Here is a 24,122-nt window from a genome sequence, read left to right as displayed (position 1 = left end):
CCATTCTTTTTTGAAGAAAATCTTACTGCCGCACGCTACCTGGATTTCCTAACATTTGACCTGATACCTGCTCTAGCTGTGATTTTCCCTCATGAAATTGATCCAGATATACCGAATGAAAGAATTTGGTTCCAACAAGATGGCGCTCCCCCACATTTTGGTATTGATGTTCGAAGATACTTAGATGAAATGTTTCCAAATCGCTGGATTGGTAGACGGGGTACAGTTGAATGGCCGCCAAGATCCCCCGACTTAACACCCCTGGATAATTTTCTTTGAGGATATTTGAAAGAAAGAGTCTACCAGGACAGACCGGATAATATTGAGAATTTAAAGAACAAGATTAGGGCGGATATGCATAATTTACCAGCTGAAGTCATTCAGAATGCTGTGGACAGCTTTTACTATCGTCTTGGAGAATGCCAAATAGTGAATGGAGGACATTTTCAGCATTTGCGACATTGAGTTTATTTTTGTAAATTATCTGGTTGTTTCAATTTCTAGATGAAAAAAACTTGTTATTGAAAAAATAAAACTTGTTTATTTGGTATGGCTGGATTCGGTTTTCTATAAGCTTTTCAACGAGCCCCCTCATGCCTTATGTTTCCATTTGAAAAAAAAAGTAGGGGTAGCTGGGGGTTAGGGGGTTGAAGAAAAATTAATTATTATATAACCGAAAGATGGGAAAAAATCAAAATCAACCTGTTTCGGCGTTTTAAAAAAAATTAACTCATTCAAAAGATATGAATTTTATTCCGTACTTCTGGCCATCCCTGTATATAAAACCTCATTACCTACTGTTATACGTCTATAACACTGTTAACGCAAGACGAATTTGTTTTTCTTCACAGAAAATATATTTAAAGCTCCGAAAAAGTACATTCCAGCGTTTGCATCGCTGTATAGAAAAAAATTAGCTCTCTTAGCAAACTCCTTAGACTTCGGTAGTAGCTGGCACCTATTTACCTGGAATAGTTAAAAAATTAGCTGCGGCTAGAAAAAAATCTCATTGTAGGCACTTCAAAGAATATTTAAGCGCATTCACCCGACGAAAAATTTATGGTAGATGCTCATGTGCATTGATACATGGGACGTCGACGCCGGCTAGTTGTTAATTATAATTTCTGTTATTCATTTGGTGCAATACTCTCGTAATTGGCCTTTGATAGCTCTGAAGATTGCCTCTGTCACGTCAGGACACCTCACCCCCATCACAATTTACACGACAGCGCGGAAAGTTGACTTCACATCGTTTTTTCAGTGTCCCTGAATTAGTTTTCAGTACACAGATGTGCTGGGTACATCGCAATTTAGCCCCGTTAATGAAGTGATTTGGACAGCCACACTGTAAGTGCAATATGCAATTTTATATGTTAAGTAGCTTTTCGAGCATTTAGAAATTATTTTGTTTTGTCCTGTTTTATTTATCGATGTTTCAAACTTTTTTAAATTAATTTTTATTTAAGTCACTGTTTGTTTATTTTGATCAATCATTTGTTAAACATTGATATTAAGAATGATAACCATTTCATTTTGTAATTAAGTATTAAACAAAATAATATTGACTTTATCATTATACAACTTTTTCTTACATATTCAAAAAGTGATGTAACACACTTTTCATCATTATAATTTTAGATTTTGTTATTTGTATTTCAAATATGTATAGCAGCGGATAATGTCGAATTACTTTTTCGTCGTTTTATGAAAATTTGTAAATTTCCAGTGATAAAATAAAAGAATATTTTCCATGTACATATAAACAAGTTGATGGAATAAAAATCACCCCCAAAGTTCACCTTAAAACAGTTTTTTTACGATATCTTTAATTATAAGTAAACATTATTTCGAAACCAATTGAAGATTGTTTACTATGAAACGCTGATGTTATTTGCAGCATTTCGATAACTTATTTTTTATAAAGGTAAAAATGATTTATTCTCAAAATATTGCTCTGTATGAAACATAAAAGTGATGGTTTGAAGTTAAGTTGAAAAATGAGGTTTTTGCAGATATAGATTTAAAAATGTACTATTTTCGTTTTGTACAAAAAATATGGAATCTAGGTTTAATACAAACTGAACTATCAGATAAAACCGCTTATCCTCTGTTTATGGACAGGTGCAATATTGGGTGAAGTTACAAGTCACTTGTTTCCATTGTTCCATCACAAATGTGTTTTATGTGCTTGGTATTAGTTCTGGCTATTTGTATTATCATTTTTGTATGTAGGTACCTAATAAGCATCTACCTATCTAACAATTTTACATTATACATTTTACATTTTACATTTACATTTTACAAGTATATACATTATTTATACGAATATTTCGCTCTAACTCAGATGTAAAGGTTACATTTTTTTAGCAAACAGATATAACAATAATAAATAATATTTTTGCCGCCATTGAACAATTTATATATTTATTACCTATTGCCTTCTTAACTACACTACTCTAAATATTGAAAAAAATATAATGTGAAACATATTCTTTCGTAGTTATTTTAATAAAGAAATAATGGTTTTTGTTTACCTTTTGATTTTTTTCTGAAAAATGATTAGACAAGTACTTGCAAATTTTGATAAGCGATATGATTTGCCAATAAAACTCAACAAATATTTCATCAATATATTCACTTCTGTTCCTAAGAACAAAATAGTAAACATTATTTTTCAAAATTGTGTATTTCTAATGACACACTCATAATTTCATGACATTAGGACCAATAGAAGCGGACTTATTGCGTGTGAAGTGACAGTATGTTTGTGTCATCGGCACAAAAAAATGAGCATCGAACCATCGAAGCCAATATTAATTTTTGTTTTTAACTTGGTAATTCAATTGATGAACCAAGTTTATGGTGATGAATGTTTATCATTTGGCAAAGTTCATGAGTTGTATATGCTGTTTAAAAACTATCGTGGAGACGTAAATGATGAGTAACATGGACAACCGAAATCTGTGATCACCCCAGATTTCATCAAAACTGTGCACACCCAAAATCTTCATTGAAATTCTTGGAATTGAAATTGAATTTCGCAAAAACATCAATTTATCGCATTTTGGTGGAACATTTGGGCTACAGAAAAGTTTGTGCACTTTTTGTTTCGCACAATTTGACTGGCGACCAAAAATTGCGCAGAAGTCAACATTCGATGAACATCATCAAGGGGGTCAAAAAAAGACAAAAACGTCCTTTACAACATTGTGACTGGTGATGAAATGCGGTGTTTTCAATATGATCCAGAAACCAAGCGCCAAAGTGTCGAGTGGAAATCATCAGACCAGCCAAAACTCCAAAAATCTGGTTTGGAAAAGTCAAAAGTGAAGACAATGTTGATTTGCTTTTACGATTCCAAGGGCATTGGTCACAAAGAGTTCGTTCCACTGGGCCAAACCGTTAATGCACAATTCTGCCTCGGCGTTTTGAAGCGTTTGGTGCATTGTAGGTATTTGTCGTATTCGGCCAGAATATCGTGCAGAAGGAAGTTAGCGTTTGTTGTACGATAATGCGCCATCTCATCGATTGACACTAAACTTGTGACCGACTTTTTTTATACTGAAAATCGCTTTGTGGACGTAGAAGCTATCCAAAAGGCTTCTATCGACAAATGAGCAAATCGCTGTATTGAGTCGGAAGGGGACTATTTTGAATAAAGCAAATCAGTTTTGCCAAAAAACTGTTTGTTGTTCTTATTGAAAAAAAGTCCTGTTTAGTTTGGAACGCACCTTATGTATGAAACATTTGTAATCCTAATATTAATGTAGAATTTGGTATTCAGTCCTCATATTCAAAATAACTCAGAATTAATAATTAGATTATATGAACGATATTAGGTAATGTTGATCAACAGTTATAGTCTGAAATTTCGAAATACCTAAATATCTCTTGAATTTTAGTTTCAGGAATTGAAAATAGTGCCTCGGTGGTATTTTTACTTCACTCTTCTATTTGTTTTATTTATTATTTATTTTATCATTCGTTTTTGTATCAAAGCTATATTTTTCTCGGAAATGAAACGTAAAACGCTATTGATCTTTTTAATACGTACAGTTAGTGTGGGAAGCGTATATTTGTTTTTTATTTCCCTCCCTCTAAGAAGAATCGATTAAAATACTATTACCAAATAGATACACTACCATCGTACTACATGTGCATTATAAAAGCACAACAATGAGGACGATTTGAAAACACACTGATAATCATTACAAACCGGATACAAATATCGGATCTCACTAAAATTTCAGCTCCATTAATTCTACTGTTATGCCGTAATTAAATTTTACATGAGAGCTATTACAAAGGGCATCATAGTTAAATGTGTCAGTATTCGTAATTCGCTCGTTTTGTGAAAAATAAATTTTGGTTGCGTTGTACTCACCCAGTCATAATTAAGTGTAAAAAATTTAATCGAAACTGGTTCTTGCCAAAACAAAATAATGGATTTAGGAGCTTAGAGCATTTACATTTTATATTTATAACTCTATAAATCGTCTTCCCCAAGGCTCCGATTTTTTTTGCCATTCATTTCATAAAAATAAACCTTAAAAGCCTCCATACTCCAAAGAAATTATAAACTGAAAAAATATGAATGAGATGTGAACCGAAAAAAGCATCGACAAGAATTTTCTCATTGATGTGACTTTTACTTTCTTTGTTACTTTGTTTTTAAGCAAAGAATTAACAAATAAAGATTGAAAATTTCTGATTAAAAATGTTCTACCATACAATCAACCCCCCGCCCTTAAATACTCTCTGGAATCCGCTCTTGGCGATACTAAAATAAAACGATGTTTTAAAACAATATAGGATAAAATTCTCACAGGACCAAAGTGATCAATCATTCTACCAATAAAGTCATTATTTAGCCACTCTGTAACGAATCTGCGATTGGGGCGAGGTGCACCATCGTGTTGGAAGAACATTTGTTGTCTAATATTTAATGGGATGTCCTCAAGTACGAGTATATCATGCAGAAGATGTTGCTCAAGAAAATTTCTGTAACCATTTGCGTTCATGTGGTTATTGACTGCTTGCAATTCCAGTAAAGCACCATTCCAGATTGATAGAACATCGTTGTTGGAATCTTCTACTTCTTTTAACGTGTGGATTGTCTAATGAATAGTGATAAAGTTTCATCGCTTCATCAATTCATAAAATAGACGAAATACAATTAGGATCGTCGTTTATCCTTCTAACAAGCCACTGACAAAAACGTTGCTCGGCATTTCTAGGATGGACAACTTGCACATCTGTATAGTAGTTAGTGTGTACTAGTAATAGCTCCCTGTGTAGTCCGCGAAACAAAATTTTATGAAAATTCTAACTGCATAGAAATTCGTTGCGTAATTGTAGTAGGATTATCTAAGACTGCATCAATTACAGCTTCTTCTTGATCTGCAACATTTTGTTTCTGCGCTGCCTCAGCTAATTGAGCTTCGAAATACCAAGCTCACTCAATCTTCGGAAGGTTGAAGCAAATACCTGATGATTTGGGATTCTTCTATTTCTATTATAGCTGTTTTACATTGACAATTTATTCATCAATAAATTGACGAAGTTCTTCATCAATTAATTCACGAATTTATTGGCAAACAGTGTGGTTTTACACTGCTATAGACTTTGTCAAGTTTTTTGACGTATGAATCAGTTCTACCAATGAATCAAAGAAGCAAATAAATTTCAAAAATTTCACCTTTCCACTCATAATTTTAGTGATACAACACCGGTACCGTTCTGACACATATTGGGTTGATACTTCCGAACTTCACGAAGAAATTGACGAAAATTAGAACATGCTCTAATTCGTCAAGAACTTGATGAATAAATTGATGAAGTTATTTGACAGCTGATTTGGTGCATTACACTCGTCCAATTTCTTGATGAAGCGACTTCATCAATTAATTAATCAATAAATTGTCAATGTAAAACAGCTATTAGGAAATATGCGGTGGTATTATCTTACGTCTCACAAAATCCATACTGTAAACGATGTAGTATTTAGAAAAAGTACAGGCAGGTAGATGAATTTTCAAACAATTATTTACTACATTTGAAAATGAATTACTGTTAATGAGACCAAGTGCTTTTGTCTGGCTATCAAAGCATGACTTCTTAATTTTAAGAATTCGAGTTTTACTTTCTACATTTTTAAAATACATTTAAACGTTTTAATAATTTCATCTCAAAAATGATCAAATGATCGAAGCTGCAATTTAATATAAACGATTTTATTAACCTATATTGTTTTTGGTAGGGGGTATGATTCGATTAATTGTTTTTATAAATTCGTATTATTTTTTACTGGAGAATTTTACTGAATACTTTTTTTAGTAAAATTAAAACTAAATCTAAACAACAGATTATTTCCAATATTAGTCAGTGGCGCAACATTTTTTTAAAAGTTCATCATAATGGTGATTGTACTGACTTTTAGTAGCTATCCTGCTGATTCTTCACAAGAGAGTAGCAATTGATAGAGACATTTCAAAACAATCTGTGGAAATGTCAAGAGAATACCATTTTTTATACCACTTTTTTATAAACTTCAACACTTCGTATTTTTGTAAGGGGGCATTTTGGAACGAGGGTTTATCTGACCAATTATTTTGTTTTGGCGATAAATTGTGGGTTAAATTTTTTACAGCAAATTACCTCGTACATTGTAGGTATTAATAGGTATAACAGCATTCAACGTGAAAAAAATAAGTCGACTAAAGATAGTGGATTATGCCGGTTATATTTCATACAAGAATGATAGTATCTATTATCTAATTCAGAATATGTTTTTGGATATCAACCTTCTTCGTCCTTCCCATTATTCACATTCATCTAATTTTTTTTTCAATTTTTGTATTAGGCATTTATCCCAGAATGTCTGTCTTTCCTAAATTGGCATTAACTCTTCAATTTGGACTAATAAAAACTCTTTTTTTTTGCGGAATAGGTATTAAAATTACCTTTTGTTATCAGTTTGCAAGGTTGTTCTAACTGAAAGGATTTAGAAGCTTTGCTAATGATCACTTGTTTACTAGGTTATTGCGTTGGTCAAAATTTACATATAAATTAAACATGTCCTTTAACTGAAGCACTGGAATGGCCGTTAGATAAAAATTTTAATACAGGGTGGTCCTTAAGTAAAGTGAAATTTTGTGTAACAGGTCTTGAAAAAGGCTTTTAATTGAACTCTTACTATTACGGTGTATAAAATAAGTGACTTTTCTCAAAGTAGGCTTATGTCAAAACTTATTGACGGATGTTTCATAAACAACACATAAATTCTTACAATTAGTAATATTTTAAACTCTAATAAACTTTATATCAAAATTTTAGTGATTTTTAGTGACTGTACTTAGTTAATAATGACTAATTAGTTATTAAAATTTTGATATAAAGTTAATTAAAGTTAGTTTAAAATATTACTAAGAATATATGCGTTGTTTATGAGACATCCATCATTGTGTTTTGACATAAACCTACTTTGAGAAACGTCATTTATTTTATACACCGTAATATTATAAGAGTTCAATTAAAAGCTCTTTTTCTCGAAAACCGTCCACATTAGGAATTTTTAACAAGAGTACATTATTTTTAGAAAATAAAATTATACATTAGAAATTGGAGCCCGAATGTTAAAAAACCTAACCTTCAAAAAATTTGAACTTAAAATGTAATAGAAATATAGCATGACTAGCGCCCTCTATGAAATATCCAAAAAATAATTAGACCAGCTTATTTGGGGTCTTTAAAAACCCCTGAGAACTAAATTTCATAAAAATATTTCGCACCATTTGGAAATTTTCGCAAATATTCTATTTAAAAAGATTTATTTTATCGCTCTGTATCTCGAAAGCAAGAGCAGATAGTCATATAGTCCATATAATAAAAAATTCTTATATTTTTTTGTCGTACTATCACCCCCTGTATTTACGGGAGGTCTTTCTGAAACACCCTGTATGTGACAATGCATTTTTAACAGTTCCTGTAAAATAAGTGTTAAAATTTGAAAAAGTTTAAAATTTGTATAAGATATATTTTTGTCATACCTATATCGTCTTGAAATTTGGCTGCACAACAAAATTTACAGGAATTTTTTTATTGCAAATGTTTTAAAAATAATGTGCTCTTTAAAAGCACGGAAAATTCAATGACGTAGAAATTTTAAACTTTAAAATAGCATGGAACAGATTTCTAGTCTACTAACTTTTACAGACTGCCTATGGCCACATTGATTTTAAAAAATTATATTTTTTTTTTGAGAAATAAAACTTGGCTATCTCACATGTATATCCCAAAAATTACCTGCGTTTTTGGTCATTATCTCCGGATTAGAGCTATAAATGAATTGGGAGGATTTAATTATACCGAGAAGTACCCTTAATGCAGGAAAATATACTTAAATGTACATTGTGGTTAGTTTTTTTTCGATATATTCAACTGGTGACTTCATTTGGGCCAAAAAATAACTCGATAAATTCAAAATTTTCAGAGAAAATAAAAGAAATATTTGAAATACAATTAGAAATGAAATTAATTTATTAAATTTCTAGAATACTCTTTAATGACGATGCCTTCTACTGCTGGTTAATAAAATTGTATAAAAATTCAATAAATTTTATCTATACTACATATATTCACCAGTCCAAGATCCATTAATCTACGTCAAACTCATTCAACTATTTTAACACCCTGTACCTTGGAAACAAAATATTTTCGGGGTCAAGTTTATGGGAACATTAATGAGCATCACAAGTGGCTGAACCTTTTTTTCAGTACCCTGTATATTACTAGAATTAAAGGACTTTTAACTTATACTGCACTAATAAAATAAGCATATGTATAATATTTTCAGGAGTTCGATTTTTTCATTTATAAACAAATGCACCGTGCATCGCAAAAATTAACCATCCGTTAATTTTCGTGTGAACCAAGGTTATTACCAATTTTTGTTATTCGACCAATGAGGTCGTATGATTTTTGCTTTGCTTCGATACAATGACCCATGAGAGCCTGTCATTCCGGAAATAAAATGAAAGAACCGGAACAGCTAGATGTGGATATTTATTGTTTTGAAGTTAACGCTGTAAATAGTTGTTTCGTGTTGTCTAGAATTTGTTCGAAAACTGTTCGGTAAAGTAAATATCAATCATAATAGTAGGGGTAATAATACAGCATATATGCCGAACGGCGGTTTTAGAAATAAAGGGAAAATTATGATTTTAAAGTTAGGTATTCTATCAAATATCTGCTGATCTAAAATAAGGAAAAAATAGATTTTTTTAATCATACACATTCTAATATTTTACCTTGCAACTTTAATGTAAAAGTATTAAGTTAATTCAAAGTAATTCTAAAACAAATCCTAAAATTGGTCTCATCAAATGAAGTTACATAATACAGGGTGTTTTTAAATGAAGTAGCAAAAATGGTACCAGTGAATGTAGAGCCAAAAATAAGAGGATTAAAGTAAAAATACCTTATATGAAAGTTGCACCCCTGAGGCGATATACCCTCTTAAAGGAGGGGATTGAAATTCACATTTTAATTTTTTTTTAACATGAGGAATGCTAGAGATACGAAACTTGGTATGAGCATCCTACTAATAAAGAGACAACTTTTCAATATTTGTTCGATTATTGGCGTATTTTATAAAGGAGTGAAACAGTCAACCCCATTACAATATTTTATTAGAAATTTTTTATATGATGAAAATTATTTATCTAAAAATATTTATTGGGATGACTGATTTATTGCGCAACTTTTTTACCTCTTATAATTTTTCGATAAAACCGATAGTTTTCTAGTAAAAAAATTAGATGCGTCATCGTTCACGAAAGGGGTAATTGCGAAAATTTGTAAACATAAAGTAGGCGGATGTCATAACAAATAAATTGTTATTTATCATATTAATAAATTGACATTTTCTGTCAATAAGCTGGTAATTTAATAATAACATTAAGAATAATTTGCTATTAATTAATGAAAAATGTTTGATAATTTATGACTATGGGACATGTACTAGGTAAAGTTATTTATTTGAAATAAAATTTAATACAAACGAAAAACAAGAGATGCAAAATTAAATTTAAAGAATATTCTCGAATTTCCATTTTGCAGCAAGCATAACCTAATATGTCTGTTGAAGTTACAATGCACTCGCACAAACAGTTCTTGGTTATTGCGAAGGTCATCCGTAGTTCTTCACTCTCAAGGAAACATCTTCTACTCTTTTTCTAATATAACTTATAACACAATTTACCAATTTACATTATAATGCGTATACAGAGTGATTCAGGTTTAATCTGGATAACTTCAGGAATCCATAGAACAAGTTAAAATAATGTTCATTCATGATAATATAAACTTATTTCCTAAATCGCATTGTTTCGGAGATAGAGGGCGTTGAAATAAAATTTTTTCCCGCTTTTTCCTCATAACTTTTGAACCACTCAGATTGAGGTGAAATTCACACTCCTTATGATCTTACATAAGCTTCTTAAATTTGAACCACCTAGCCCTCTTAGAAGTATATTTTCTGTGCAAAACTTCAAAAAAATTAATTAATTTCAATAAAACAGCTGCACACCACTTTTGTCTCATTAATTTTGAAACTTTTTCGTCTCTTGTTTTTTTTCAATATTTGGTCTTGTTTCTGAGATATTCAATGAAATCGGTGACAGTGTAGCTTCCAGCCGCGTAAATTTCATTTAAAGTTATAGCAACCCACGAAAAACAAAACTCACAATGATTTGTATAAACTGACGTTTGTGGAAATCATCGTTAAAAGTATTATTTCAAAAGTATTTCTACAGCTAAGAAAAGGGAAAAAATTCCTATTTCAACGCCCTCTATCTCCGAAATGATGCGATTTAGGAAATATGAATGTTTATATTATGAATGAACAATATTTTAACCTGTTGTCCCGAAATTATCCAGATTAAACCTGAATCATCCTGTATAATGTTTTTTTCGATATGTCAGCAAGGAGTTATTTTGGCAACTATACATGGTGTCCGCGAATTTCACCGACAACGTTTGACTGCACATTCACGAGGATAAATAAAGACGATCTACGAAAAAAAGTTATATAAAAAATTTTTGATTTTTGAGTTACAAGCCTTCAAAGTTGTCAAAAATAAAACTAATTTAATTAATAATTTCATAACCCTTTTATCGATCGCGTTAAAATTTGGTACATTTATTTGGACCATTATTGCATATTATTTCTTAAAGCTTTAGTCAAATCGATGTACTGGGTGATAGTTTTCTCTGGTTACCTTTCCCTGCCTTTTTAGTGGTTAAAACTTTTACAGTGGTCGTATTTTGTGGGCGGCAACATTGAAAAGGTCGTTTTATTTAAAAAATAATATTGTCTCATGAGAAGATCGCCTACAGAAAGCCATTCTTGAGAAAAATGGCATTATTTGCATGTGTGTACGTTTCGGTTTAAAACTTTGAGTTTGCGATGAAAACAAGATCTTGATTGTTGTAGCTATCAGGTAATGTGATTATTCTCGTCTTTCTTTAGTGTTCTCATTACTCCACACATGCAAATTATGAAAATTTACAACTCCGTTTAATTGTCTTGATACACTGCGGACACTTCATAATTTGCATGTGTAGAGTGATGAGAATCCTAAAGAAACACGACAATAATTACATTCCCTGATAGCCACAGCATTCAACATCTTGTTTTCATCGCCTACTGAACTCAAAGTTTTAAATCCGTGACACTGCTATACAAACCGAAACGTACAAACCTGCAAATAATGCCATTTCTCTCAAGAATGGCTTTCTGTAGGCGATTTTGTCAAGGGACACTATTTTTTTTAAATAAAACGACCATTTCAACGTTGCTGCCCGTTTTAAAAAAATACGACCACTGTAAAAGTTTTGACCGTTAAGAGGGAGAAGTAACGGGAGAAAACTATCACCCAGTATATCGATTTGACTAAAACTTTAACAAATAATACGCAAGAATAGTCCAATTAAATGTACCAAATTTTAACGCGATCAGTAAAAGGGTTATGAAGTTATTAATTAAATTAGTTTTATTTTTGACAACTTTGAAGGCCTGTAACTCAAAAACCAAAAGGTTTTTATTTAACTTTTTTTTTCGTAGATCGTATTTATTTATCATCGTGAATATGCACTCAAACGTTGTCGGTGAAATTTGCGGACAGCCTATATAAAAATCAGTGAGACTTCATCTAAGAAAATGCTTCACAAAATATTTTAGATAATTTGGATTTATCTTATTTTTGTGCAAAATATTCTGTTGTGAATTATGTTAAACAAAATTTGAAAAATGCTGTGTTGTTCCAACATATCCGAAATATTCTGAATTATATTATAATGAAAAAAAGTCTATTTTAGTGAAAGTAAGATATATATACACGGGTTTTGCCTTTCTGTCAAAACATTTAATTATAAATGATACGCAGTTATTAGGTATATACCTAAACTAACGCAATTCATCTTTGAATGGAAATACTAACCTTCTTTATGAACACCATTTCAATTTTCACATTTTCAGGCGGTGTTTTTATTCTTTCTTCCTAATAAATTTCAGATTTCAACAAAAACATATTTCATAAGTTTATCCTGGTTGGATTTAACAAAATATTGTTGGGTTCTTCTAAGACAATCAAGATGTAAATATAAACAACCTACAATGAATTATTTTTTTCAATTTCAGACATAATGTTATTTCACATAGTACTTGGAGCTACGCTAAGTCTGACTCGCGCTTACCACCAAATAGAAGACATCCCAATAGAACATTTCAACTTCGAACATGACGATCCGCAAAACAACGCCATGGACATTGAACTAATGCCACGCTTCCAAAAATCTATTCATATCTCTGAATCCCTAGAAGATCCCAAGGAATACTTCTTCAGCAGCAGTTACTCTCAGTACGGAGATAGTGACTTTGATGGCATTCCAAACTCTGAAGAGTACAGTGGCGAAGATGAGCTGAGGGAAAGGATAAAAAGAGACGTAACAGAATCTACAACAGCAACTGCTGATGCATCTGAAAATGACAGGAAGAGCATAGTCACAACTCTAGGAAAACCTTTGGAACTTGAGGTTATTGATCCCGAAAATATCACTGAGAAGACTGCGGATGGGGTCATAGTGGCTGTGGAGAGTGACGAAACTTCGAATTTCTTAATAAATGACTTTATTCGGTTTAAGAGATCTACTGCTGAGACAGAGAGGATGGCGAAGGATGTGGCCAATCTTAAGAAGTTAATGGATGATATAGACGAGAAAAACAAAAAGTAAGTAAATTGGACATACCGTTCTATTTCTTCTGCACATTCGTAAATGTATGTTATTTGAAGTTAAATTAATTTAGGAATAACAGTCAGAGTAGAAATCAAAAGATAATATTCTCGAAACAGTTACATATTTCTGAAACACTTGACAAACGATTTTTTTCTTTTTGATGCTCTACTTTATATTATATTTGAGATGAAAAGAATCTGTTCTAGTCAACCTACCTCTTTATTTATTTGTTTACGACAAACACGCCTATAACTAGCCGACGAAAACAAGCACAAAAAACATACTAATAAAGTGATATCCTGAAATTTTCGCCTTCAACATTGTCGCAATGTTATCGATTGATAGTTTGACCAATAAATTAAATTAAAATAAAGCATAGATGTAATAATTTTTATATAAATTGCTTCTACACCTCGTACATGTTCTAAAACTTTTCCTTTTTTTATTTAAAAAATTGTATCAACTTCCGAATTCCATATCTATTGTCCTGCTCTTGATTTTCTATATCGCGTGATTAATGAGATTATCTACACTTGACATATGTTATAATACGTGTTAACGGTAAATATGTTGTTTACCACGACAAATGGTAGACTGCTTTTGGACTTTGATCCATAATTTGGCACGGATATCAAAATATGACCAAATTGATTAGTCCCAATTTTTCCCTCACGTTTTGTTATTGTAGCCAACAGATAATATATACTCCTTTGTGGTGCGTCATTTTTATTGCACGTTAGTAATAAATTTATATTCTCAATTGTCTCTCCGCATAGTGTTCTTTATCATCTTTTGTAGCATTAAGGTATATTTACTTATGTTTACAAACTTTTACAAAACGTGATTGTTTAGTTCTTAAATGAAGAAACATTGATTTTCGAAGAGTCAATATTTTGTTTTTTTAATAAGGGTTGTCAATTTAAAAAATTATAAGTTTGGATTCATAGTTCTTTAGCTATATTCAATTTTGTTCTTGAAAACGTTATTGAAAATTCAGAAAAATTGCTGCAACTGCTGTATTTACTATTTTTTTTAGAAAAGTACTGATATATGTATCTCTACAGTCAACATTGTAGTAGATAGACTTGCATATTTTGCAAAATACGTTAATCAGTTTGAAATAGTATTAAAAATGACTGTGATAATAGCCATTAGATTGAACGATTGAACGTTAAAGATAATAAAAATTACATTGTCTTTAAATTCTGTCACATTTAGATTTAGTTTTTTTTCTCAACTAAAGATCTTCTTTTCTTTATACTATTTATACAGGGTGTTCAGTGTCAGCGTACAAAAATTTATCAGGCGGTAGATTAGACCAAAATAAGATTAAAATTCTTATAAAATATTTTTCTGCGATGCACTCTTACTGAGTTACAGAGTGTTGTTTAGAAAAAAATACTAAGAATTTCCCTTTCAAGGATTTAAGTCATTTTCGGGTGAAGTGTATAACTATTAAAGGTTATTAAAACTACATGGTGTTTATTTCGATCTGACGCCAGAGACGGCCTAGGCCAACTTGTCCTCAAAGGTTATGTCTTCATAACTTTTGCATATCCTAGTTTTATGTAATTTGATTAAGTTTTCCTGAATCTGCAATCGATTCTGAACAAAAACTGTGCTCTTGTTTCATAGCTCAAAAATGAACCGTTTTCGAGTAAATTGGGTCTAAAGTATCGCCTGCATTAATTCGAAGAAAAATGCATGTAAAGATTTTATTTCTTGTTATCTAATAGGTACCTGTCATTATAAAAAACAAAGTTGTTTATAAGCGTACATGTCAAAATTATTTACTGTACTCGAAGTTACGAGAAATTAAGTTTACAAAACAACAAGACATTAAGTATTATCAAATTTTCCAACAACGAATATGCCGCTTTGATATTTATCTACGGTTTCTGTCATGGAAATTCAGTGGTGGCATCTACGCAGGTTTTCAAACAGAAGGCAACCTTCACAGCACGTATTCCAACAAGTTTTCCGAATAGTAAATGAGACCGGGAGTGTTAAAATTGAAAATACCAGAATAAGAGGTAATTTGGAAGATGCAAGCATTTTAGAAGAAAATGTAATAGTTGCTGTTGTTGATGATCCTTCCACCAGTGTCCGAAGAATATTAACGCAAGTAGGTATTTCACGAAGTAGCGTCTAGAGAATTTTAAACCGAGAACTGCACCCATACCACCTACATAAAGTACAAACTTTGCATCCTGGTGATTTCGAATAAAGGATACAATTTTGCAGGAGGTTGTTAGAAACTATCGATAATGACGAAAATTTCCATCGAAAGATATTGTGGAGTGATGAAACTATCTTTACGAGAAAAGCTATAAATAATTTATAAAATTTTCATGATTTGATCCATTGAAAATCCGCATGTGATATGACCCTAAGCGTTTCAAAGAAGATTCTCCATAAATGTCTGGGAATGAATTTTCAACGGAGTCATTCTGCCTCCTCAAATTACTGTAGACCGTTTGAATTCAGAGAGATACCCGGATTTTTTAGAAAATATTGTTGATGGCGTACTAGATGACGTTCCCTTAGCTTTGCGAAATCAAATATACCACCAACAAGATGGAGCACCTACTCGTAACGGAAGACAGACATCTGCGTGGCTCGATTTACATTTTCCAGAATTCTGGATTGGAAAAAATGGAACTATTATGTGGCCTCTCAGGTTCCCTGACCTCAACCCCCTTGATTTTTTTACTGGGTTCATATGAAGCAACTGGTGTATGCCAAACCCAGTAACACGAGTCGATTTTTTTCAAAAAATTAATACAGCCATACCGAGCAAATTCAAGCAACCGTTGATTTACGAAGGTTTACAATTCCCTGGTCAAACGATGTCGGGCATGCATTGAAGTAAATACATTTCGAGCATTTATTGAAATAGTTGATATCTATTTTTATTTTTAATATTGTCATTTTGCTAACAATTTCGTTTCTGTTACATAATTTTCAATTTTATTTTTAGTTCCCCTATACGTAACCAAATATTAAATAATTTATAGAAAACTTATTTAGTTTCTTCATATTCATTGAGCCGCAGCTACATGGGAAACTGTACCTTAACGGTAAACAACTTTGTTACTTATAATGGTAGGTACCTACTAGATAACAAGAAATAAAATCTTTACATGCATTATTCTACGAACTAATGTAGTCGATACGTTAGACCTAATTTACTTGAAAACGATTTATTTTTGAGCTATGAAACAAGAGCCCATTTTTTGTTCAGAATCGATTGCAGATTCAGGAAAACGCAATCAAATTACATAAAACTAGGATATGCAAAAGTTATAAAGACACAATCTTGAGGACAAGTTGGCCTAGGCCCCCCTGGCGTCAGGTCGAAATAAGCACCACGTAGTTTTAATGACCTTTAATAGATGTACACATCACCCAAAAATTACTTAAATCCCTTAAAGGGTTTTTGAGTTATTGCGGAAAGTTGTTATTAGTTTTTTCTAAACAACACCCTGTAACTCAGTAAGAGTGCATTGCAGAAAAATATTTTATAAGAATTTTAACCTTATTATGGTCTGGTCTACCCCCTGGTAAATTTTTGTATGCTGACACTGGAACACCTTGTATTTTAATCAATAAATGAATTGATTTTTCCAATCCTAGTAAATCAAACGGCTCTGACGATGATCCCAAATCCCTAGTGGAGGAAATCCAACCACCACATACAGAAAAATTAATAATGGACCACAGAGACCACGACGACGACATGCCCAGAGAAACTCGTGGTGCTACCAAGGATCAATGGGTGAAACAGGTCTATCCGGTTCGAAGAAGAGAAGAACTCGAAGATATCTCGGCTACACCGACTGAAAAAGAAATCGTTAGAGCACCAAGAGTGCATTTTGTGACACAAGGAATGTCTGAAAGTTCACCACGCCCTGAGTATACCAGATACGATCGAGAGGCCAGAGCGAGGAATTTAAATAAGGAGTTGTCTTGGAATTTGGGTAGGGATCCTTACAGGAATATGGAGTATTATTACCAACCAAGGTATACTAGGAATTACATGCCTCCATCATCACATTCTAACTACAGGTAAATTATTTTTCGTGGGATTGTAATTAATCTAATTCAATCATTTTAGTCATTATTCTATCATACGTCATTTGTCAGTCATAGTTCAGTTTGGTCAGTATAACCACGATACAGCTCAAATCAGTAACGACATATACTTTTTTTGTAAATAAGTTTTAAGATAAAAAATTGTGACCTTTAGTAAGTTTACCATGTTTAAAAATGAGAAGATATTTTTTCCCACAAAAGCTTGTTTAAAAAAAATACACATGAACTTATTTGCAATATGATCACAAAATGAAATTTTGAAATTTTCCACAATTTTCTGATATTTTTTTAGCTGCGGGTGTCATAAAGAAAAACAGCATTCTAGTTTAGGTCTCCCTAATGCATTGTATAACATAAAACATTTTACATTACTTAATTGTCAAGCTTGTCTTATTATAAAACCCAAGGATTTTTAGGCAGATTTAACAATGTCTTTGAAGTTGATAGATGTATTAATCACTATACCAAGATCTGTTATGGAAGTCACTTTTCTAATTTAGTATTATGCATGAAACAAGAACCTACAAAAAAGGATTGTTAGTAAAAGACATTCGAACATTTTTTTAAATCGAAAGTCAGTTTATTTACCTACGTCATTCCAATTACAAATAGCCTTTATATCATCCTGAAGTAATATTAATGGAGATGTATACCTAAAAAACTAAATTAACAAACTTCTGTTCTCCTTCAAAGAGAGTTTGAAAAGAAGGAGATGTCTAGTATATATTTATTAATTTTTTTTTAAAGCATGTGCCTTTCCACATAGGTTGCAAATGTTTTCATGCTCGTTGTAACATAGAACTAGTTTTTGCAATCCAGCATTCATATTTTATGATATCTCTCCACTACTGTTAACATCGCTGTCATCGACTAATGACATCAGCATTTTCCGTTTCCCTACTGGACTCGATAAAGCCTCCAGATAGCAAGCAATCCTTATTCTTTATTTTTTCCTTTTGTGATGCAAACTAGTGGTAGGCGTTGGAGCATAGCACAAGAGTAATAGTTTTGTCTGATGTTATCGATGAAACAAGCTTGGTAGTAGTAGTTATCTAACAGTTGGTTTTCTTCTATTATGGTAAATTGAAATATGATTGTAGATATTCCAATTGTCGTGCTAATCATTGACAAACATGGATTGCTTTTTTAAAGCAACGGCAACAAAATGTGTATGCAATTTNCGTTACCATGACATAGTTCACATTGTTGGAGGAGGCGAAACACCAAAACGGTTATACCACGTCGTCAAGAGTATAATCGCTTATCAATACATAGTAACTACGTAAAATTTGTAATTGCTATTGGCTAAATTTCTAATGAATTATATAATCATTATAATTACATGTCATTTGATCATTTGTCATTTATACTTCAGTAACCATAATACAGCTCAAATCAGTAATGACATACATTTTTTTTGTGAATAGGTTTTAAGGTAAAAAAATTATGACCTTTAGTAAGTTTACCATATTAAAAAAGAGTAGATATTTTTCTGTTCTGTCTATAACTGTAGCGGATATTTGAATTTCTTGGAGGAACTGCTTCTTTGCACCTTTACAGACAAAAGTAAAGTTGAAACTACTTCACTAATATAGATAATGCATCAATCATTAAACATATTCAAGCAAATTCGCAAATTCATAAATGAACATAATACAGATTATTCAAAAGAAAACAAATACCGCCATGTTTTGAAGAAGTAGATTGAGGCCGTCTACAAAATAATTGTTGCTAGCAACCGTCTAACGACGGTTTTAACCGTCCGTACTTATTTGTATTAGATCACAGTACAATTCTTCCTACTGATTTATATTATATTGTGCTAATATATTGGAATAAACGAAAATAAAAGATTATGGTTGAAGACGGCAATTGGAAATACATTTACTATCGATTTCTTAGGCGACAAAAATGAGAATTATTAAAATTTACTTAAAAAATATTCTTAGTTAAGTTATAGTTCTTCTTCAAACAGATTTCTGATATTTATCAATTTCTACCTATCTATCTATCTCAAAAACATAAGATCAGAAAAGAGGTTTTACATTTACATCTTTCTGGGAGAAAATCGTATATCTTTGATTAGAGTAGGGGAATTGACTGAAATTCCATTGGCAACCCTGCTTTAGAGTAACATTAAATTCCAATATGGAGATAATGTGTTAGTCATTTGTTAAATCAATTAACAGATTAGTGAAGGTGGCAATGCATGGTAAGCTAAGTAACGTCATTCTAAATCCAATATGGCGGTCTCCCAAAGATGGCGGACCAAATATTTCTTATGCACCCCCATGATATGGGTATCAAATGAAAGGGTTCGCTGAGAAGAATACGAAAAGCTTGTAAAAAATATACATGAACTTATTTGCAATATGAAGACAAAATGATATTTTGAAATTTTTCACTATTTTCTGATATTTTTTTAGCTGCGGGTGTCATAAAGAAAAACAGCATTCTAGTTTAGGTCTCCCTAATGCATTGTATAACATAAAACATTTTACATTACTTAATTGTCAAGCTTGTCTTATTATAAAACCCAAGGATTTTTAGGCAGATTTAACAATGTCTTTGAAGTTGATAGATGTATTAATCACTATACCAAGATCTGTTATGGAAGTCACTTTTCTAATTTAGTATTATGCATGAAACAAGAACCTACAAAAAAGGATTGTTAGTAAAAGACATTCGAACATTTTTTTAAATCGAAAGTCAGTTTATTTACCTACGTCATTCCAATTACAAATAGCCTTTATATCATCCTGAAGTAATATTAATGGAGATGTATACCTAAAAAACTAAATTAACAAACTTCTGTTCTCCTTCAAAGAGAGTTTGAAAAGAAGGAGATGTCTAGTATATATTTATTAATTTTTTTTTAAAGCATGTGCCTTTCCACATAGGTTGCAAATGTTTTCATGCTCGTTGTAACATAGAACTAGTTTTTGCAATCCAGCATTCATATTTTATGATATCTCTCCACTACTGTTAACATCGCTGTCATCGACTAATGACATCAGCATTTTCCGTTTCCCTACTGGACTCGATAAAGCCTCCAGATAGCAAGCAATCCTTATTCTTTATTTTTTCCTTTTGTGATGCAATCTAGTGGTAGGAAGCTTTTGGCGTTGGAGCATAGCGCAAGAATAATAGTTTTGGCTGATGTTATCGATTGGTAGTACTAGTTATCTAACAGTTGGTTTTCTTCTATTATGGTAAATTGAAATATGATTGTAGATATTCCAATTGTCGTGCTAATCATTGACAAACATGGATTGCTTTTTTAAAGCAACGGCAACAAAATGTGTATGCAATTTATTTCGACATCGTCTTGGTTAATGCAAATCATTTACTTGCGTTTTCTGAATATGTCACGCACATTTTTCCCTCATACACTTTTTCATTCACGAATAAAGAGTTAGAATCCATTACTGATTTTTTATGGATTTCTAATATTCTATTTCGCTGCAGAGTACGTTATGATGTTCCATAAACTTCAGTGATGCCGAGACGACTCTCGTTTGTTTTTTGTAAAGCTGCTGTTAGTTGCTTATTGTTCTATTGTCTGTTTGTGGTACATAACTCACTGGTATTCCAGTGAGACATTTCTATGCAAATGGGCGCTGCACCTTTTCTAACGATGCCTCACCAGTTTTTAAAATGATGTGAAAAGAACCTTATTAAAGGCTAGGTTTGATCTACATGGATTTGTATGCGCTCAAGCAATTTCTTCCAAGAAAGTTTATGCTGGTGTTATGTTTTCAATAAAATTCAAAAAAATTTAAGGTGATCCTTTTATAATTCTTTTTATTATTATCTATTATTTTTGAGTAGAATCTACTCCTAATTTTTTGCTTATAGTTTCCCGTCGCCCTGCCTACCTACCTTTCTTGACATACATATAATGTTGCAGGAATGATCGCTATTACAACTACGACTCAAGGGAACCCTACGATGACTACCCTACTCGATCCAGATATAGAGACTACGCTGAGAAACCATACGATAACTACAACTACAACAACTACAACAGTCACAATAACTACAATGGAAGCAAAGGCAGGCAAAGGAGAATAGTCTACTACGCCACTTTACCAGAAATATCAAGAACCCCACCAAACGGCAATTTACGAGACAGATACGACCAAAGAGACAGATACGAAAACAGATACTTCTCACCAGAATCGTCATACCAAATGAGGAAGCCTTATACCAAATCAAGCTACGATGAGAGTGATAACAGGAAGCCTCAGTATCCTGTTAAGGTGTCGACTGATGTCAATGTTAGGGAAGTGAAGAAGAATCCTGAAGGAAGAATCTATTCTGAAGTGGACAGGAACAGGTTTCCTCAAAATTCTAACTACAGGAGTGAGAGGCCGTAGATTTAACATAAATTAATGTAGGTTGGTATTTGTAATGTATCAAATAAGTTCACTACCTATTTCTGAAACAGAACCATTTTCGGAACCAATTTTGAAAATATCTTTTTAGTAATAGTTTAGAATAATTGTAATTTAGACAGTCAATTCGAATATACAAGAAACATAACGATTGTTTTACATTTTGTGTATAGTTAAAACCTTGTAAATGTTTCTGTTTGACCGTTAAATTACGTTATATAATATAATTTTAGTATTTTTTTATAAATGTATAGAAAATTGTATCGTCTAATTGCAAAATAAACATTCTTCAATAAAATTTGTTGTAGCAATCATTAAAATCAAGAACTAGTAACATAAAATGAATATGAGATAATTAGAAACATTTAATGGCAAACAATACGTTAGAATTGAAGTTTGTTGTTTTAATTAATTCAAAATATCAGGTACCTACCTAACAGGGTGGCCCAATAGTGTGACAAAGTTCAATATCTCCCTTATTAAAAAGATTTGAAAACAAATATTTTATGGGAGTGATGTACTTAAAAAAAGCGCACATTTTAAAAATATTTTGAATTATACAGGGTGACGCATTAGCAGTAATTAAAAAAAATATTTTGTAGGCATGCGGACCAAAGATGTGGACACACAACAAACTAGCGAAATCTTTATAATTTTGTACAGGGTGTTCTACACATAAGCCCCAGTTTTTCGAATTTGTTCGATTTTTTTAAATGAAACATCCGTATATTATTTTATTTTTGGATTAATATGTTAATTACCTACAACTTTTTTAAATAACACCCTATGCCTAAAATCACTATTTTCGGAAATATTTGCACTTTTCTACTATTTTCAAAAACCCCTTTAATTTTATTACTATAGTAGACCTTGAGTTTAACAAAATAACAAAATCTGCAATTTTACTGTTGTTGTTTAATTGTCAGTAGGTGACAAGTGCTGGGTTGTAAGTTTAAAAATACTTGCAAATGAACTTTTCTCAAGCAGAAATGGTTGATAATGATTTATGTATTGGGTGCAAGTGATAAAAATCCTTTTATTAGCAACACGAGTTTATCATCAACGCTATCGACAGAGAAGGCAGCCCAGTGTATGAACTTTAAAAAAGTAATAGATCGTTTTGAGAATTCCAGTACTGTAGCTTATTGTAAAAATGTTAGGAAAAAAAGAACATTCACTGAATAAAATTAATTAAACGTTCTTTTGGCTGTCACTGAAGACCCTCATATTAGTTGACGAGAAATTGGTCTTCAAATGGATATTGGAAGAACATGTCTTCAAAGAATATTAAAAGACAATAAAATGCATCCATACTATGACCAATGTCCAATGTCCAATTATTACAGGAGTGCGGGTGAATTCAAAACAAAATTAGAATAGAACGCGATTTTACAGATTTTGTCTTTTTGGAGACGAGGTGACCCTTTATAAGAATGGTAATGTCAACTGACATAATTTTCATTATTTTGCCACAGAAAACCCGCATTTTGTGACAATGCGCTCACAAAATAGATGGAGTTTAAATGTTTGTGGAAGAATTGTTGGTCAATATGTTATTGAACCAACTTTTTTAAGAGGAGAGTAACGGGTGAGTTATACCTAGATTTTTTGCAAAATCATTTACCACAGTTACTTGCTCATGTCCCTAATGGCGGTTTATAAAAGGCAATGTACTACCAAAGATGATATGAAAATGCGAATAAGGAATTGTTTCCAAAGCATTACCGTTGAAATGTGTAGGAATTTGACTACCTATATCTTTTGAGAACTGTAGTGACTTATGTTTTCAATTTAACGGAAGACACTTTCAGCATTTAGATAGATAGTTAAATTGCTTATTTAGTTAGCACCTATTTATTTTTCTTTTCTTTTTATACTAAGCATTTAATTTATTACTAACACTTCTTCAAATCTGTTCATTTGTACGTAGTATTTCCTTATTCTTACTAAATTTTGTTAAAATCTAATTTTAATCATTAAATTTAGCATTTTTAACTTTCTAACTAATTATTTCGAAAAAAATATACATTTTCCACCCGGCCTGACAAATTTTTAAGGTATTTGTGACCTTCTATGGTTTTTATCAATTTCTTCTTAATTACCATCAAGTTAGCCCCGGACAAAAACAATTAGCTTAACAATTTTAATTTTGTTACTGTTGGCGGATAAAGGATAAATTATAAATTTTGTTATTTTATGTCAAACTGCCTTTTATGCCTATTAGATTAAAAAAACCTAAAATTTGCAAAATTAAAGGGATTTTGTTAGAAAAGTGACAATATTTCCGAAAATAGTGATTTTAGGCAAAGGGTAATATTTACAAAAGATGTAGGT

At 31.7% G+C, this 24,122-nt stretch overlaps 1 protein-coding gene across 1 annotated transcript; it reads left to right on the top strand.

Moving 5' to 3' along the window:
• Nucleotides 1-1,284: 1,284 nt before the first annotated feature.
• On the top strand, nucleotides 1,285-21,770 carry LOC108905247. The gene is made up of 4 exons (XM_018708046.2): nucleotides 1,285-1,347; nucleotides 12,701-13,289; nucleotides 16,933-17,364; nucleotides 21,302-21,770. The coding sequence occupies exons 2-4, from the start codon at nucleotides 12,706-12,708 to the stop codon at nucleotides 21,768-21,770; spliced, it is 1,485 nt and encodes a 494-aa protein (XP_018563562.1). The 5' UTR covers nucleotides 1,285-1,347; nucleotides 12,701-12,705.
• Nucleotides 21,771-24,122: the final 2,352 nt, after the last annotated feature.

Source organism: Anoplophora glabripennis, unplaced genomic scaffold (assembly GCF_000390285.2).
Source record: "Anoplophora glabripennis isolate ALB-LARVAE unplaced genomic scaffold, Agla_2.0 scaffold172, whole genome shotgun sequence".
In the NCBI taxonomy this organism is placed as follows: Eukaryota; Metazoa; Arthropoda; class Insecta; order Coleoptera; family Cerambycidae; genus Anoplophora; species Anoplophora glabripennis.
Note: the sequence above shows the minus strand (reverse complement) of the source record. Positions and strands in the feature narration are given on the sequence as shown.